At 40.4% G+C, this 18,860-nt stretch overlaps 1 protein-coding gene across 21 annotated transcripts in view; it reads left to right on the top strand.

Annotated features, from left to right (window-relative positions):
• Positions 1–18,860, top strand: part of TENM2 (teneurin transmembrane protein 2) — a 608,636-nt gene that overhangs the window by 447,543 nt on the left and 142,233 nt on the right. For all 21 annotated transcript variants that reach the window (XM_046900248.1, XM_025154777.3, XM_040646802.2 and 18 more), the window contains 1 exon segment: positions 7,858–8,096. In XM_046900248.1, coding sequence (XP_046756204.1) covers positions 7,858–8,096 — 239 coding nt within the window.

Below are 18,860 nucleotides of genomic sequence, written 5' to 3'. Positions count from 1 at the left end.
AGACGGCACAGGGAGATCAGAGGATGGAGTGGTACCATGAGCTATATCCCAGTTTGCACCAGTGCAGTCACAGAGTGCTAGAGCAGGGAAATACCTGTGCTGAGTGTTTTTGTAGCTGCAACCTTCCAGGCAGCAAAGCAGTGAATGCAGTATGTGATGGCTATACGTGGGCTAGAGCAGCCACTGCAGAAATCCGAGAACAGAGTAGGAGAAGAGTAGGATTTAGTGCTGAGATATTGCATATTTATTCATTTGAGAAAGAAATTAAATATCTGAAATGTTGTTAATACTTAAGCCAAATACTGTACCATGATTATGTGAACAAGATTAGCTATAGAACTTCTGACGTGAATATATGAACTTGAAGTTTCTGAATGAGACTGCAACTGCAAGTTGCAGCCACTCCTCACAATTGTCTGCCTGTTTTGAATAATGTCTCAATATTTTGATATCTTTATGCATGATGCAAAATGTTCTGGAACAGAACAGTGTAACAAAATCTCTCTTCCTTTTGTTAATGCAAATTTCTAGAATATATTGGGCACAGCAAGCAACTACTTGGAGCACTGAAATATCTCCTCAGTCTAATTGTGCTCTGTCTTATATGGCCTTCTCTTACCAGTTACTTAAACTATAAGACTAAGGTACATATGCCACAGAGTTTTGGTCCTTCTGAGTTAAAGGCATAGGTAGATTCTGTATGTGTCTGAAAATCAAAAGTATTTTGAAGAGGCAGTAAAGCATAATCAAAAGTATCCATAGGGACTGGATGTACATTTGAGCCGTGTACTTGGAATTCCAAAAGTGTTATAAAAGATCATTTTTAGCAGGTTACTGTAGTGATGTTTTCATAACAACTATAAACTCTGATAAGAGGTGGAAAAAAGAGTGGAGGGAAGCCCTACAAAGGCAGGATATGTAGTGATGGTTCTGAAAATCTGTGTAATGTACTTCTATACACATACTCATAAGCTCAGAGAAATTTTTACAGATCACAGATAATTGCATATTGTCACGATCTGCTTGGTTTGCGTTGTGTAGAGTGTACAGGCAGCATGAATGGCTGCACGGGAAGAGACAAGGATGTTGAGGGTGCTCATTTTTGGTTTGTTGTTGTTGGTTTGGGTTTTTTGTTTTTCATCCTAAATGACGTGATGAAGATTTCTATTTTATGCATTTACATGTGAACTGAAAAAAAAAAAACCCACCAACATTTTAGAGGCTTGAATTTCTTATTCTAAGATTCTATTTAGTTATAGACCTGAATAACTTATTAATTTAGCCCCATTGCTACTGCTTTTCCATTATTTCTAGTTAAGTGAGTAGTGGAATTATGACACAATGAAGAGCTTACATATGTGCCTTTTAAAATAGAAGTGTTTTGAACAGTCGTACATTTATTGATGCAGAAAGCTAAAAATTAGCAGACCTATTGAAATGCAAAATGCTGTTGTCGTTATTGTCATTAGCAGATTAACAGATGTAGGCACTATTGGATTTTGTCACTTTGCACTGTGCAACGTATTTCTCAGAACTTTATAAATGAAATGGAACTATTTTTGCACTTGAGAATTACGAGGTCCTATAGTTTGAGCTGATAAAGTCTGCTTGAACCTTTCCAGATCTGCTTTATAGATTGTACTTCCATTTAATGTAAGTACATACGTGGAATAACTCATTTTCTGTGTTTGCATGTGTAGCTATTTCCATTACTTTTCCCCAGGTGTTAGCTAGCAGTTACATTGCTGCAGACCTGGACAATAAACAATAGTGCAGATTTTAATAGCTTCATTATGCAACCAGGTGTCAGCTTCACTTAAGTGAAGATTCATCTGGTGGTAACTAGGAAAAAATTGTTACCACCTTGTTTCTGGGTCAGTTTGTGAAACAGACTTCAGCTGGGATCCAAGAGACTTTGCAGGAAAGATGTGCATACGTTTACAGGGTAAAGCAATTACTTACTGGTCAACTTGGGCAAAAGTCTACAAAGATTTAAGCTGGCAGGCTAAGTGCTAGTGTACCCACCAGCTGTTGTAGGGCATCCAGGGCATATTTTGGACAGACACCAGTTAGGAGGGCAAGGGTGGCCCCTGCAGCTCTGTGTTGTTGCTGAGCTCCATGTGCCACCAGCTCTGCCACACCAATACTTCAGCCCAGACATGTTTGCTGGCCTCGCTCTTCTTTCCCTGTCAGGTCTGAGGCCTTTCCGCTTTGGTGTTCTCCTTGTCTCATTCTTGAGCTCCTGATGATCCTTATTGCAGCAATCCTTTCTCTCTCCATAGTTTACACACTGTCTATCTGAAGGCTCTCACAGCACTTTGTCACATCCCAGTGGCTTTCTGAGCAGCCTGAGCTGGGCTGATGCTGCTGGCTCATGTCATGCCTCACATCCTGACACCAGCAGTGAGAGCCTCTGGAGCTGGCAGCTCACAGCTGGGGCATAAGATAGAGGGGGTTATAAAACCTCACCCAACAATACTTTAATTAGCATTTCCCATGTCAGGTGCAGGTTGTCCTGTAAAAAGGTACCCAGTACAGAGCTAAGGCTGTTGCTGGGGTACAGTACAGATGTTTTCCTTTTTTTAATCTACTCTGGTTTTGACTGTTGCTTTGGGAACGTTGCCTGTTTGTTTTTGTTTAATAACATGACAGATCAGGGTGCCCAAAGGCTGGTGCCTGCCTTTTTGTACAACATATCACCTTCCTGCCAGGCAGCTTTCAATTACTGTGCTTTTGTGTGTCCAACTGTGCCTTTGTTGAGAGAGTCGAGGCGACGGTCACAAGCTGGTCTGGCACTGAAGGCAACACACGACACTCTGCTTAACACTCTGTATGTTTTAGAAGACGTTGCCTTGGGATGTAGTGAAGCCAGCCTTCAAGGAATCATGACCCCTTCCAGGGCTGGGAAGTTGGTGTTAGAACTTGGCTGGAGGCTTGGCAGCTGCTGCCGTGTTCAGAGTTATGCAGCAGAGAATAGAAGTGATAGAAGTGTTACCTTGCTGTTGATGTCTGTTCTGAATTATTGTGTCTATGCCCGATGCAGTGTCCTTAGTTCCTGCATTGTGCACAGGTATTTGCAAATTCATTTTCTGCAGTGAGCTAAAAAACACACAAATACTGTGTTCTTGTGCAGACTGCAGCTGTGCCTGTCTGCAGTGTGCGCTTGAGAGTGAGGGGCGCACATTGGCATGCTTCTGTGAAATGGCCACTTCCTTGACCTACATGTGACTTAAATAGTTCTCCACTGAAAATATATCTAGAATCGTAGAATCATATCCCCTGTTGGAAAGGACAGACAGGGATCACGGAGTCCATCCCAGGATGACCTAAAACCCAAACCCTATGTCTGAGAGCACTGTCCAGGTATGCTATGAACTCTGGCAGCTCAGGGCCGTGCCCACCGCCCTCTGGGGCAGAGCCTTTCCCCCACCCCTGCCAGCCCCATGCCGTTCCCTGGGCCCTGTCCCTGTCACACAGAGCAGAGCTCAGCGCTGCCCTCCTCTCCCTGTGAGGAGCTGCAGCTGCCGTGAGGGCTGCCCTCAGTTTTCTCAGGCACCCGCTAAGTTTGGACTTGTCTTTCACGTTGGTGCAGCTGCTTTGGATGTAGGGTAGCGTATCTGAAAATATTTCTTTCTTATGAAATAGGAGCATATATATTTACTATGTATTATTTTATAGAGAGTTACCATAAAAAGTGGCCACAGGATTTAGAGCACTGGTAAATTTGGAGTTAGTAGTCAAGATGTGAATAACCAACTGATCTTTCCTCCTTCCACATAGCTTTTTTCTCTACTTAATGTTTTCTGTAACTAACCTCCAAATATATACTGCACCTGGCTGTGTGCAGCGAGGCGAGGAGAGCAGTCACCTCCTCCTCAGAGAGCCCTCAGTTGTGTCAGCCTGCCTGCTAATCCTTCAAGAACCCCAGAGCAAGGATGTGCTATTAAACCTCCTTCGGGGGAGGACTGAGGCCCTTAAGCAACCAGATCTTCCACCAGCCTAACCCTCAGAGTTCATTCTTAGCATAAAAAGCGTTAGAACAGTTCATAGTTTTCTTTGTTCTTGGTTTCTTTTTGTCTGAAAGTGAGAAAACTGACAGGAAACTTTGCTGTCTGAGTTCGACAGTCACTTTGAGGCCTTCATTGACACAAATGACTTGGCTACTCCTAAGCACAAGAGTTCAGAAATCTATATTTTTTTTCAGTAGAAGTGGGCATGTAATGCTCCATGTTGCATTATTTCTTCTGCAACAAATAAATGTCACAACGTGATCACATAAATATAGATAGATGTGATTTTATCACAGCTTAAAGATCATTTATTTGCGAGTCCTTGAACCAATAAATTGAGCTGTAAACTTCTCCCTTTGTATGTATCATTTCTATTTATTAATTCCTGTTAAAACAGTAGGATGAAAAAAAAGACATTTTAAGTATTACAGCTCTCTCTGTATTTCTTTTTTCATACAGAATGAGCTTAGGATAGTATGAGGAGTGAAAGAAGCAATTTCTGTTAAGGCACCTTGTTCTTCCCTTCTATTACAGTTTTTCATCTCAAGAAATGATAGATTTTTTTTCTCAGCTGGTTCTTGCAGCGTGCTGCCGTGACAATCTGGCCATAAAGGAGGGGGGAAGAAAAAGATTTCTTCTCTCAAAGAGTATGGAAGTTAATACAGGCTCTGTCAGACCACTATTCCCTGAGCACCAGAGGTCCTTTTGACCTGTGGGAAAATAAATGCTATAGAGAGCTCTGAATTAATGAAGAAAGCAAACTATAGCTTTTTCCATTTACCAGTAATCCACAGAACTGTGGACGAATGTCCCCTTGCATGCTCCTCTCCCACAGATGTCACCTCTGCTGGCAGCGTGCCGCGTGCAAGGCAGCAAGGCAGTGCCCTCTGCTCCGCTGTGCCTGCGAGTGAGGGGCCGGGGAGCAGGGGCTGCTTCGGGAGAGCCCTGAGTGAGCTGTGGGAGCAGCCGGCTTTCCACCAGCAGCATGCACACTCCGTCCATAGCTTCCATGGATGTTAAAATTACTGAAGCTTTGTATATGGTGATCGCATTTTGTAGCTCTCCCGTATAGAAATGCTTCGTGATGCACAGAAACTAGGGAGATTGTGCTAAGATTAGCAAACCTATTCCCATGTTTTCAAAATATAAATTTAGGCCCAATCTGAATCAAAATACTGATCCTAAGTGAGGTGGTAAATGTGTTTTCCCTTACAGTATTTGATAGATGTATGGGGAATGTACAGTTTATTATGTAATTCTACTACTTGAAATTAAGTGAATGGATGCAAACAAAGAAGATCATTTCTCTCCATAAGCATTCATTGTGCAATATCTGGTGGTCTTACCTCTGAGAGACTGTAACTAATGTTGATAAATGTTTGTGTTCTTCCTTTGCAGCTTTGGTCCACAGACAATTGGTTGTACCAGAGCATGTCAAATCCCGCGTAAAAATATAGCAATAGATCATTGGTTTTAGGGATAGAGTTCAGACAAGTCAATTTATTTCCATTAGAAGATGAATCTTAACTTAAAACTCTGGAGGCTACAAATACTTTGTCCATTATGTTCTCAGTCATTCCGGTGTGCTTTGCTGTAACTTAAGGTGTTTCCACTCATCTGCTTTGCAGCTTCTGAACACAGTGCCAGCTTTCCAAAATGGCTCGGTGGGTGTTTAACACATCTTTAGTTAAATGTTGTTTTCTTCATCTTCTGCAGATGTAATTACTGTACTCTAACATGGCATGAAATCTTCTAATGTTTGCCACTTTGTCGGAAATCCTCATATAGAGATAGCAAACTTCCTGCTTTTGAAATACATGGATAGGAGTTGGAGGTGTGACAGAACTTTGGAAATGGCATATTTCCCCATATCCATTTCTATCAGCCTTTTTGCTTCTATTAAGTTCTGAGCAGTTTTAACAGAGTTGACAGAGGTCATGTTTGCATGTGTAAGTGTTTTGCTTTTCTTTATATACTTCAATATACCAGAAGTGGACCATGGCGGGACTCTTTTTCCTTTTTTTTCCTCACTGAAAAGTGCATGATTGGCATGTTCTATTAAAACATATCTAGATATTCGTTCATTCATTTTTGATGGGAGCGGAGTTTCATTATATATCTGAGTTTACTTTAACAATGCTATATTAAAATTTCTGTTGGTACTGCAGCTGCCTTCCTGACTGAATAGCACATAACATTCCTGGGTTAAAAGCTTTGACATTTCAGATAAAGGCAGTGCCAAGGACTGCAATTTCCAGTTACATTTTGTGATTTCCTGCTTTGGGGCAGAAGAAAAAGGACAGTCAGAGCTGCCCGCTGCAGACCCTGAGGTCCAGGCCTGAAAGGGCCGCGCAGTGAGAGGGGCCGGCTGAGCAGCTGCAGTGAGTGGGAAGGAGAGATGGGCCTGTGTGTGTGACCCACGTCTGCTCTGCCGCACCACGTCTGGCCGTCCATCCTTCCTCACACCACATCTCCTGTCTGTCCATCCTTCCCTACACTCCATGTGGTTTCTGCTGCTCCGTGACAGGAGCTCAGGGCTCTGTGCTCCCAGCAGCAGCAGCCTGTCAAAGGGGCTAAAACTGCTTCTGCTGCTGGCGGTCAGGTTTAGCCAGGCTGAAGGAACAGAAGTGTCAGCAGCTCTCATGTAACACCACCAGCTTCATGCCATCATTTCCCCAACAGTTATTTTAATGGAACTGTTTTTCTTTTCAAAAGCAAACAAAAACAACAGCATTAATCTGCTTGAGATGCTTAGGCTTCGAAGGGCACTTTTGATTGTGTACCTGTGTGTCTGAAGCTTTTTCTCTGGTGTCTTCAAAGCACAAAGAGGAAGTTATGGAAGTGGCTCCTGCTACTGCAGTAGTAGACTGAAATGTTGTCTGGAGTAAACTAAAATTTTCATCACTGCTGAGTGGGATGTAGGATGTTATTTGGGGTCTGCAAGAGAGGGAAAAACAATAACATCACAAATGCAGTGTCAAACTGAGTGATTTATAATATTCGTTAATAGACTTATTTACAAATGACTGCATTTAAAAAACGTATTTTCAGTGGCCTTCCTGAAGAGCACTGCCTTTATTCTGTTTCTCTTTTTATCACTTACCGGGAACGTGCTTCAAGTCAGCCCTCGCTGACTGTGAGAAGTTAACCTGGAGGAGCAATCTTCTGCTTTGCTTTCTCTGTTTCCTGTACCTAGAGCATGTTGGCAGCGTTCTCTGAGCGTTTCATGGGCAGTATGGCATTTCTTATTTTCTCCTCAGCAAGTGTCTGGGCAGCCTGAGAGGCTTTATTTCTGCTGAGCTTTGCACTTTTGGTGATTGTTCTAGTTGTTCAAACCGAACCTCCCTAATTATTTGTTTGTAAATGGTTAATTCTAATTCTGGTAACATCTCTTCCTACAAGACTATAGTCTTTTTAAATTTTATTTTATTTTTTGTTGGCAGTTTTTTCCAAGGCTGATAATGTCACATCTGGGTATGAGCCCTGTTACCAGACTGCTCCCCCTTCTAACAGGCACAATCTTAACATAGTCAAAGACACTTCGGTCATATTGGTGTTTTAGTTACTATCCAGTCCAACTGCATCTAATCACAAAAAGATTTAGAAGATGATGCTGACAGAAGCCATCCTGACACTGTGTTTCAGTGGCAGTTGTTTGGCTTTGGTGGCAAAAGGACTGTGAGAGTGTTCGTTTTCCTTATTTCTTCATGCAAAGTCATTTTACTTTCTTCTTGAATTTAATCCATTACGTCATCTGGATTAGGAATAGGAGATATTCTTTCATAACTACGAGACTTCTTGTTTTCAACTGTAGTTCCATTTTTTGTTTTGTTTTGTTTTTTTCCAGGCATTTCTTGTTTAAGACATCTTCTGGAACGACTCCGCTGTTCAGTAGCTCTTCCCCTGGCTACCCACTGACCTCAGGAACAGTTTATACTCCACCTCCCAGGCTGTTACCTAGAAATACATTTTCCAGGAATGCATTCAAGCTGAAAAAGCCCTCCAAGTATTGTAGCTGGAAATGTGCTGCTTTATCTGCAATTGCTGCTGCAGTCCTGCTTGCCATCCTGCTAGCATATTTCATAGGTAAGACTGTTCTCTATGTCAAATCACATGGCTATGTCAGCAAATGAAACTTGAGCAGATGAAAGGGTGGTTTAATCTGTTTTGCAGATCTGTGTAGTTACCAAGCAAAGAAAATTATTATTCTTTATTCTGGTTAACGAGAAAAATACAATTCTCAAGCCCCGTTCACTGTTGTAAGATTGGGAACAAGACATTGGTTCAGGATCCTCAGCGTGCTTTGTTAAATGGAGGTGTCGTAGCTGCTTCAAACAGGGGCTGATGTGATGAGGATTTATTTTTATGTACTACCTTGGCTTTAAAATATTTTGCAAAAATGGTGATAGTGAATCCATAAGAGTAACAGAAAGTACTGGTGTTTGAATTGAAGTAGTAGCGTAGCATGCTGCATTTAGAGAAAAAAAATCCAAAATCACTTTGAATGATAAGTCTCAGTTCAGATCTGTTCACATGCCTAAATTCGTCTTGTTTTCAGACCTCAATAAGATAAACCCATTTGGTGTGCTATTTTTTCCTGCATGCCACACATACTTAGTTTTTCGTAAGGAGAACTCAAATTTTGTGCTTATTTTCTGTGTTTAACATATTAATAATGACAGCACTACGTTCTGTTCTTTCTGTGGTCTTTTCAGATTTCCTTTAAACATGCTCCTGTTTTTTTGTTGGTTTTTTTTGTCTTTACTAGATTTATTTATGATTTCTCACTCAATATCTTCCTCATTGTCTGTTGTTTTGGAGATTTTTCAAAGGATCTTAACCAGTTAGATGTGTGTATTTTGTACTTTGACAATGCCCTCAACAATATGTTGATAATGACATACTACACAGATTGTCCAGCTTCCCTGAGTAAATGGCAAAATTGTAGTAGCTTGTAAATACTTCCCAGCCCTATTATGTTGGGCTTTTGTTCATTTCTGAGACTCTTTGTGCTGATATTAATATGTTGCTACCATAAAGAGCAAGGTTCATGCGTAATACGTGAAAGCCCTGTAAAGATGCACTGAATTTTCTTCCTGTTTCCTCCATTTGAAGAGAGTGATTATTTGTTATTTTTTGACCAGACAGCCTAACTCAGGAGTGTAGACAGTGCTTTCTGTGGAAATTTCAATTTTCACATTACTGGTCTTCCACCGGTAATTAATACACAGGAGGTGAGAAAGAGCTGGTGTGCTACTTCATTGCTTTTGTCTCTTCAGGCCAGGCCTGCATCCCAGCATACTCAGTACTACAGAGCTAACCAACTTACTGTGATTCTTCTGTAGGAAACTTCAGAAGAATAGCAGGCTTAGTTTGATATATAAATAAGAAGATTGGAAAGCACATGATTTATTGAACTTGACAGTTATCATACAACAGCTCTCTGTTTGAGTGATTATGCACATGGGAAATGATATACTGCAAGCTGAATATTTTAATCATGTGCATAACTTTGAAGTGATGGATTATGAGATGTGTTTTTCCCTGTTATTTAGGTTACTATAATCTAAAGCAAAACTTTGCAATGTGGTTATTGCCTTCAACAGTTTCTTAACCATTTAAGACAAGAGCTGACATAAAACAATGCATAGACCCTTAACAATTGATGAATGATCTTCAAGTCATGACATAAGTGGTTCATTTTGACAGAAGTTTTTGAGGTCTTTTTGGAAAAGACAGAAAAGGAAAGAAAGAAAGCTAAAAGGAAATTGCACTGTCTTAAGATAATATCTATCTTGAGACGTTGTCTTGAGAACAGCATTATGGCCAAAAGGATTGTTTAAGACCATCAGCTATAAGCTTATCTAGCCATCAAATTTTCGGGACTCTGCTGTCCTCCAACGGTATGACCCTAGGCGTTGAAATCTCCTTATTACAAGAAACCTGAAAAAGCTTTCCTTGTTCTGCAGTTCCCTGGAGGGATGCCTTCTCCTGGGCATGTGCAGTACTTCAGTCCTGGGAAAAATAATTATCCTCTCTCCTGGGCAAAGAGCAGCCATCCAAAATACCAGCTGTCTGCTCTTCTGCTGCTTGCTTTGGAGCTGCTGACCTACTAATCTCTGAACTGCTGTGAAGACAAAATAACTCTGTCTTGTTCCAGTCAGTCTGTTAGAAGAAAAAAAATGTTTTTCTGTTTCCAAGATGATCAGAATAATGTTGAGATCAGACCAGAATCCTAGTTCTGTCCTAATCATGGAGACAGTTGGAAAGTGAGAGCTGTTAATCTGGTGGGAGTCAAAGGATGTTATTTAAGTTTGACCAAGATAGGCAGGAGGAAGGGCAGCACTCTGTGTTGCACTGGCTCCCCCAGTGTATTTTGCTGTCAGAACTTGAAGCACAGGAGACTCTTTACAGGTACTCATAACTGCTGTACATGTCCAAAAAAAGCAAATTTCTTACTCTCCACTAAAGCAGAAGTTATATTACTGGGAATACATCTGCTAAAAAGAATAGTTATGGAAAAAGTTATCAAAATTTGCAGTGAATGGTTCTGTTCTTTAGGTTTGTCAATATATCTAGGCTCCGTGAAGATGGCTGTATCAAAGGTAGCGAAGACTACTGCTGGACTAAATGGAAAACGCAATGCTGGCAAATATGAAGTAAATTATATTGAAATAATAGTTTGAAGTTCTCTTAGACTACATGGTTTCTGAATGAACTGTCCTAATATAAGAGATGTGGGAGTCAAAGCAGTTCATGCAAAACGTGCTGTCTTGGGTTTAAACATCTGAATTTCAGACTGCCAAAGATGAATGGTGTCATGAAAAAATTTCTAGCTAGGGGTGATTTAAAAAGACAGCCAAAAAACATACCATAGAAGATGATATAAAAGAATATCAAAAGTGATGTAGGCATTCTTATTGCCTTTTCAGGTAGGTAAAAACAGACTGAATGAAATGGAAAAAAAAAAAAATCAGTCTCTAATACCCTTTGGAACTAATTGTCCTCCAGTCCTGTTTGAGATTTGTCATTTCACGAAGTCTGGGATTTATTCCCATTTTCCTTGGGCGACATTTGAAGAATGTAGAATCAGCCATTCAAATTAGGACATCCTGGAGATATTGGGCTGGTGGTGAAACTGAGTTACAGGAAAGTAATTTATAAAGTGTCAGAAGGAAAGCATATACCAAACGTACTGTCTTTGGCAGAGTGTTCACTTCAGAGATTATGGGAGTGATGAAAGAATTTGTCATGTTAAATTAGTTTTTAGCTCTTCAGATTCATGCCAAACTTGGAGGGGAAAAAACAATAAATAAAGGAGGAAGGTGAGGAAAAAGTCTCCTTGTGCTCCCCACGATAACTCCTGCCAAACACTAAATATCATATTCTTGTAAGACCTGACACTGCTCTTATTTCTGCCACTCTAACTTGGGACATGGAATAACATATGACCATCAGTGTGCCAGGATGCTAAAAATGAGATAATGTGGAAGTATTTGCACTTTTTAGAGGGAGGCAACAAGTAGAATAACATTCCCTGTACAATGAGTTCAGAGATGCTCCACTTGAAAATAGCATTTCATGCTGATAACTTTTAGTGTTGGTGTATTTTGTCTACTCCTATTCTGTTCAGTGATACAGAGAAATAGAAGGGAAATGACAAATTATGAGAACAGCATGTTTGTACTGCATCTTTAGTGCATATACCGCATAGGAGAATGTTATCACTCGTTTATTCTTCACTGTTATTTGACCCTAAATATGCTTCAGGCTTCAGATAAACTGCAGTTTTCTCCTTAAACTCAAAATAACACAGCCACGTCTGTGCTCCAGAAAGGCCTGAATTGCCCAAGGCTTTGGCTGCTATTTAAGCAAACAAAAGTTTTGTTCTTATGCCGTATACATTTATTTAAAATTAAAGCCTGGAAAATAGTGGCACACAGAAGAAACATTTGGTAAGTTTCTTACTGTTAGAAAACAGCACAGCAGATTTGTGAATATAATACTTACAGGCAAATAAATGGTTAATTTATTTGGTTATCTTTCTTGCACAATAGTATTCATTTGTTTCTGTGACAGGCAGACAATAAAATGTATGGGGTTCTTGAAGAAATTAGGCTTGGAAGCAGAAGTCTCATCTTTTTGCTGCATGAAATATGTGCATGGACTACAGCTTACATAAAATTGTCTTCTTTTGATGTTGATATCAATTTGAATTATTTTCTTCCCAAAAATGAGTATGGTATTTGCCAGCGTAGGAGCTGATGTGAAGTTTTTTCATTCATATTTGTAATTTTTCCATTCATAAATGCGTTGCTCAAACTATTACTGTCAGTTCTTTCAGTGCAGCATCTAGAGCACTGCACATGCCACCGCTCCCAGGAACACAGACATGTAACTGCTTCTAGCTTGACTGGCTTCAGCTTTTGCCATTTGCAAGAATATTTTTGAATTTAGGAGACATAGATGATGATATAGGTCCAATTGTCTTTTTGACTCTGATACTGCAGGTCAGGATTCATGAGAACAGTTCAGACATGTGGTTATTTTTATGTATCAATTGTATCAAAAACAGTCTTTGAGCTGTTTTTGACAAATGGCAACCTATGTTTCATTCGATTTCTTACGCTGCGTATGTGTTGTTGTTTCACTTTTAAAGTCAGAAAACCACTGAGCTGTTCGTGCCCAGACTTCACTGAAATCAAATATTCCAGGCAGCTGGGAAACCGAGATTGACAAAAGGGAAAACCATGCAAAGATGGAACCTCTGTCATGCAGAGGGCATCTGGTTGTCAATCACCACTACCAAGTTTCTCTTGAATCTTGCATCTTGCGAGATAAGACAGTGACAGAAGGTTCTGTTCTAAATTTGCAATGAAAATAGGTATCACGTGGGGGGCAATAATTAAGTTTTAGGATAAGCCTATTGCACATTCAGATATTCTTCTTGACTGATTCAGTCAATCTGACAAAGAGAAGAGTGGTTATCCGGTGCTAGCTGTGAGAAGAGAGGCTTTGAACCTTTCAAGAAAGAACATCTGGCCCTGTTCTATAACAAAATTCTGCCCTCTTGCTGGGAGTTGTGGAGCTTGGCTCCAGGAACATTAAATGTGGACTCCTCGCCTAGCAAGGGCCCTATTTCAAGGTGCAAATGTGAGGAAGAGTCATTTGGTGAAGTAGATCATCTTGCTTTAAAAAAATGCTCCTGCTGCTATAAATGCACAATGCTACAAAGAACAGGAGTATTTTCATGCAAGGTTACATGGGTTTAGTTTGCCTATGCTTTTCCTGGGTTAAAAATAAAGGCTTGGTCTAGAGTTTTGCTCCAAGAAAAGCGAATGCATATGTTTTGCCTAGCAGAGATCCCAGAGATAATAGGAGTAACTGCCTTTCAGTGTGCAGGGCAGTTTTATCTGCCTGTTCAATTCTTTTTGTCTTTGTTGAGGATTTCCATACAGTAAACCTGAGCACTTGAAACTAGAGTGAGCCTAATGTTTCTGTAACTCACAAGTGCCATCAGGTGCTTAGCACTTGAAACCGAAAACCCTTTCTACCTATTTACCAAGTCAAACAAGCCTACTCAGAAACCTTGGTAAGAAATGGGAGACCAAGGTGATGCTTTATGTTGGGTGTTACAAGGATTCGTAGATGGGGAGAGAGGTGTTTGTTTTTAATGCATGTTGCACAATGCAATCCAAGATGAATATCCGAAAATATTTTTTCACAGATTTCTCAGATTCTGGTTGTTAAAAGTATTAGAAGATACTTCCGTGAACGTGAGAAAAATAACATAGCAGTCTAGCTGATGCTACTCTACTCAATATGTGTGTGTCCTTAGTATCATAAAAGTTCTCAATGTGATCTAGCAGGATAACAATGGCTAACCTGGAAATTTTAGAGGAATAGTGCTTAAATTAAGTAGTATTGTCATAAAGTCATTATTTATTCCGCCCAGTTTTTGCTTTTTCTACTCAGAGCTACACGCATGGCTTCCTCAGTGGCTCTTTTTCCCACTGTTTATAGCAGCACTGCTTTATGTTGTGCTTCACATACTCCATTATTTCCCTACCATGCCCAAACAGGTAAATATCCTGGGTTTCGTAGTAGCTGGGGAACAGAGCCTGTTCTCCATCCAGTTGGTGCAAGGACTGATTGTTTTAGTAGTCTTGAATTTAATCCAGAACTACAGATATGGAGTCTCATCAGGGCAAAGATGTAGCAGGGGTAAGCAGATGCACAACAAGTCTGGAGGAAATCGGGGAAAAATGATGAAAAAGCTTTAAGGCAGTTCAATGAGACATGCTTTATTTATAGCCTGGCACAGCATACTGAGATGAGACCATCTTTCTGAGGAAGGGTGAGCATAAGCGATGTTGAAGATTAAATTTTGCTTATCTGATGCTAAGTCAGATATACCTATCAAATAAATCTGCAGTCATTTTCTATGAAAAGTCAGCGTTCAATATCAGTGTAAGATTTCACAGTTCTCGCAGTTCTCCCTAGGGAAACGTTGCTCCGTTAGCTGCTGTTTATGCTGAGATCATCAGTTGATCATTTATGGATTCATTTATATTTATTACTTGTTGCTGCGTCTCTTTCCTAACTGATCTGGTTGTTTTACATTTTGTGTGCATACAGGTTTTACTCATTTAAGTGTAGAAGTGCATTATTGCTTTTAGGGTTATAACTGTCGCTCAGTGGGGTAATAGTAGATCAAAAGATGTGACAGGGATTTTGTAAGTATGGTTAATGTAGCTGCTAGAACACTATTATGAAAGCCATGAAAAAACACACAAATACAAGATACTTAAGTGTACTACAGGGAACAGAGGATAAGAGGAATGTGCATGAAGACAATATAAAGGTAGGAATTAAATTCATGTTGTGAAAATAATAGGACAAGGTAACAGAGCACAGAAGTCATGGGAGAAAAGAAGTTGAACAGTGGGAAAAGAAATGTCACATCACTATAAAATAACAGAAAACCTAACTTCAACACATTACATCAAGTTCTCTCTACATACAGTTCTCGGGTTCATTTCAGCTTTTGGTTGTTCAAGCTTTAATTCCGTGTAGTTTTGCTGCATCATACTTTGTGCTGCCTACTCAGACTCTACTCAGATACAAAAAATATCCTGGCCATTTTATACAGTCTGTATATCCATATGTCTGTATGCCGTTGACTTGCAAGGGTCAATGAGTTTGAATGCCTCATACGTCATGTTCATGTCATGTTGTGGGGCCTTGTTATTCATCCTTTACAAGTTATTCTTGTAGGTATAATCAGGAGAACAGTATTTTCCATCACAATCTATCTCATCTCTGATATTGCACCCTGGATTTAAGTTTATCAATTACAGGATAACTTAGGGTTGAAGGGACCTAGTCCAACCTTCTGCTAATGCTTGGGGTATCTGTAAAGTCCAGTCTGGTCTTGAAGACCTTTAAACGGACAGGGACTACATTACCTTTCTTGGCAACCTTCCACTGTTCCATAGTAGTCGTGAGAAAAAGGTATTTCCATATATCCAATCTGAATCTTCTCTTAGTGTATACCATTCATCTGTCATCCTCCTGTCACGCACCAGTGTGGCTGCTTTCATCCTCCTGATGACCTGCAGGGTCTGACATGCTGCTGTTTGGCCACCATTGCCTTCTCTTCTTCAGGCCAGACAAACACAGCTCCCCCAGCTTCTGCTCCAGCCCTAAAGATGCTACTGGCTTCCACTCAACTTGCTTTGTTTTATTGATGCCTTTGTTGTACTGGGAGAGCTTAAACTGGATTCAGTTACAGTAGAAGCAGCCTAGTGGAATGGGCTGCCCAGGGAGGTGTTTGAGTCACTGTCCCCAGAGAACACCCCAGAGGTGTTCAAGAAACACCTAGATGTTGTACTAAGGGATATGGCTTAGTGGAGAAGTAGTGGTGGTAGGTGGATGGCTGGAGTGGATAATCTTGGAGGTTTTTTCCAACCTTGTTGATGTTGTGATTCTAATGAGTGCAGTGCAGATGGGAATGTCTCCTGGCTGTGCTTCTGTTCCTACAGCCCAGGCTGCTGCTGCCCGTCTTTGCTGCCAGGGCTCACTGCTGGCTTATTGCAGCTCTGTCCACTGGGACTCCAGCACCCTTCCTGCAGAGTTACTCCCAGCCAGCCAGATCCCAGCTTGTTTCACTACAAGGGGTTACTTGAATTTCCAGTGATCTGGGGCACCTTTGCCTGAATAATGAGGAGTGCTAAACTTTTAAGATACTTTGTCCATTCGTTGAACACGAGTGAATGTTTGTTTTCCACAACAGACTTTGATTATTGTTGGTGTAGGAAAGCCAAAGCTTATTTTATCTCACAGAGAATAGGTTATACTCTTAGAATTGAGCAAATTCTGTCCTATTTTATTTCTCATAAACATTTTTGACATCAGAAGCTTGAATTAAAATAACAAAAAGAAAAATGTAGTTAGTTGGAAAAGTCATGCATTGACTTGGATGTGGAGCAGATTTGATAATGAGAGAATCACTATTGAGAGCTCTCGTGTGATTATTAGACATTACTGATGTCTTTATCTAGGCTATTACTAATTAAATAGCAGAAAAGACAAGTATTTGTATTAATATAGTTCCTGCATGGCAAAAGAATTCTGTTCTCACATGTTGGTCTTACATAACCTTATGTAAAACATAAAATGCACTGTGTTTAGTGGTTTGTTTTCTTCTTCTGGGATGTCCACATTTATCCTGCTCTGTTGCATTTAATTTTTAAAAAGCAATATATATTATGCATAAGTGCTGCAGTTAATTTAATTTTAAGCTTTTTTTAATTTTCTGGTTGGTTGATCAGTTGGTTTCTTCCCACATTTTTCTTAGCAAATACTTTCTGAGGAAGGTCAGAGAATATAAAAAGTTGTAACGTACTGATGGCACTGTAGGGGAATAGGCTCCCTTTGCCAGATGGGAGCAGACAGCCTGTTTTTGTGGTGCTTTGTCTTGCAGGAACTGACCTGGACTACATAATATTCCTGAACATCAGTTAGACTTCTCCTTATGTCCTGCTGGAAGCTGTATGCTAACGGGTGTTTTGTTTAAGCCTGAGTGTCCCCCACTCCATTGGCACAAATAATTGCTGGAGGATTTCTGTGCTCAGTCCTAAATGCTAAAAAAAAAAAAAAAACAAAAACAAAAACACCACAGTGCTGAGAAAAGTAAGAGATGCTGGAAAAAATCTCAAGAGTACACAGCAAGAATCCCAGTACAGCATAGGGGCAGATGTGACCACGTAGCATCTCTGCTGGTCTATGGTAGATGTAAAATACTTGAAAAAGGATGTAGGCCTTCAGTGAAAGAGAAAGAGATGCAATGAATTTAACTGCTGGGATACTGACAGTTACCAGCGAGAGACACTGCAACATCACAGTCCCACTCACCTTGCCTTAATGGGTCTGTGTGCTGACATCAGACAAGGTCTTCTCCAAGGAGAGAACTGCACATTAATTAGAATGCTGGGACCTGCAGATACAGAGCTGTGTAAGAGCTGGCCACAAGGAGACAGTGAGCTTACAGAGAGGAGGGACACAATTCAAACCCCTGGGATTTATAGAGCCCAAAGTTTGTTTCACCTATTGTTTCTTTCTTCATATATATATGCATATAGATATGCAAATATATATCTCCTTCTACATCTTGAGACTCCATTAATCAGTGAAATGCAAGCCTTCAGCCACATGAGAAATGAGAAGGAAAGCCCCACAGTGGAGTGCACTTGTAAAGGAAAAGCTTGGGGTTATAATTATTCTTAGTCTTTCAGGGGGAGCTTTTCTTTACTCTTTTCTCTCATTTTAACTCTTAAAGTGATGTTACTGTCCTTATAGTTAGAATTATTTTGAACCTTGAAAACATCAAAGTTCCTTAACGTAGGTCGGGGACTTGGAGCTTGGTTCATTAAATGTGTAAGGGTCTTTTTCATAAGATGAATTTTTCTGTATCTCTGGAGGCTTCCTGAAAATCCTAAAATAAATAATAGAAAAATAGTGATTTAAAACCTAATTTCTAATACAAACCAGACCTGGCTGTCTAGATGAAGAATAAGCTTCAATAAATGGGAGACAGGCGCAGGCCTCTTCAGTATGAAGAGTAGCGAGGATGCAGAAATAGAAATAGGTTTTTCATTACATGAGGGATTATGCTTGGGCCAGAAATGCCAAATATTCTGTGGACCGCAGCTGCACTTTCTGTCTGCTGTTGTATTAGCTGGTAATAGTAAAACAATGATGTGATGGTGGAGACAGCTATTTGTTCTCAGAAATACAGAAAAGTTGTTTTCCTTTTCTTTGCTCAGATTGCCATATTGTACTCCATGGTGTATCCTTAAACTTCAGTCCCTTTTTCAGCAAATGGGCTACAAATTAAAATGTACGTCCTCCTTGGGCACCACCTGAGGATGTCTGTACAGGTGCTGATGTTCTCCCTTAGCCAAGTTCCTCTGTTGTGCCAACAACCTTAGTCGGTTTGGGGGCCCATTATTAACCTGGGCCATTGCAGTTGGCACAGCAACCGTGGGCAGCCGCTGCCCGTTGTGCCTGCAGCTGAGGTGTGCTGCTGCTGCTGAAAGTGGAGGATTCACAGACGGTCAGGGAAATGGCAGAGTGCATCTCCATTGGTTGTCATTTGATGGGCACAGTCCATGTCACACTCATACAGGCCGGACACAGTGCTGGTTTTCAGGAGATACTTGGAAGAGTTTCACTCGGTCTCATTGTAGAAGGAAAGGAAAATTGCTGAAGGTTCAAAAGCTGTGACTTTCATCACTTGTTTTACATTTTATATGGATCTCTACAGAATGAGCTTTATCTCTTTTTCTA

This window comes from Gallus gallus, chromosome 13 (genome assembly GCF_016699485.2).
Source record: "Gallus gallus isolate bGalGal1 chromosome 13, bGalGal1.mat.broiler.GRCg7b, whole genome shotgun sequence".
NCBI lineage: Eukaryota > Metazoa > Chordata > Aves > Galliformes > Phasianidae > Gallus > Gallus gallus.
The sequence above is the reverse complement of the archived record's forward strand: the minus strand, read 5'-3'. Positions and strand labels throughout refer to the sequence as shown.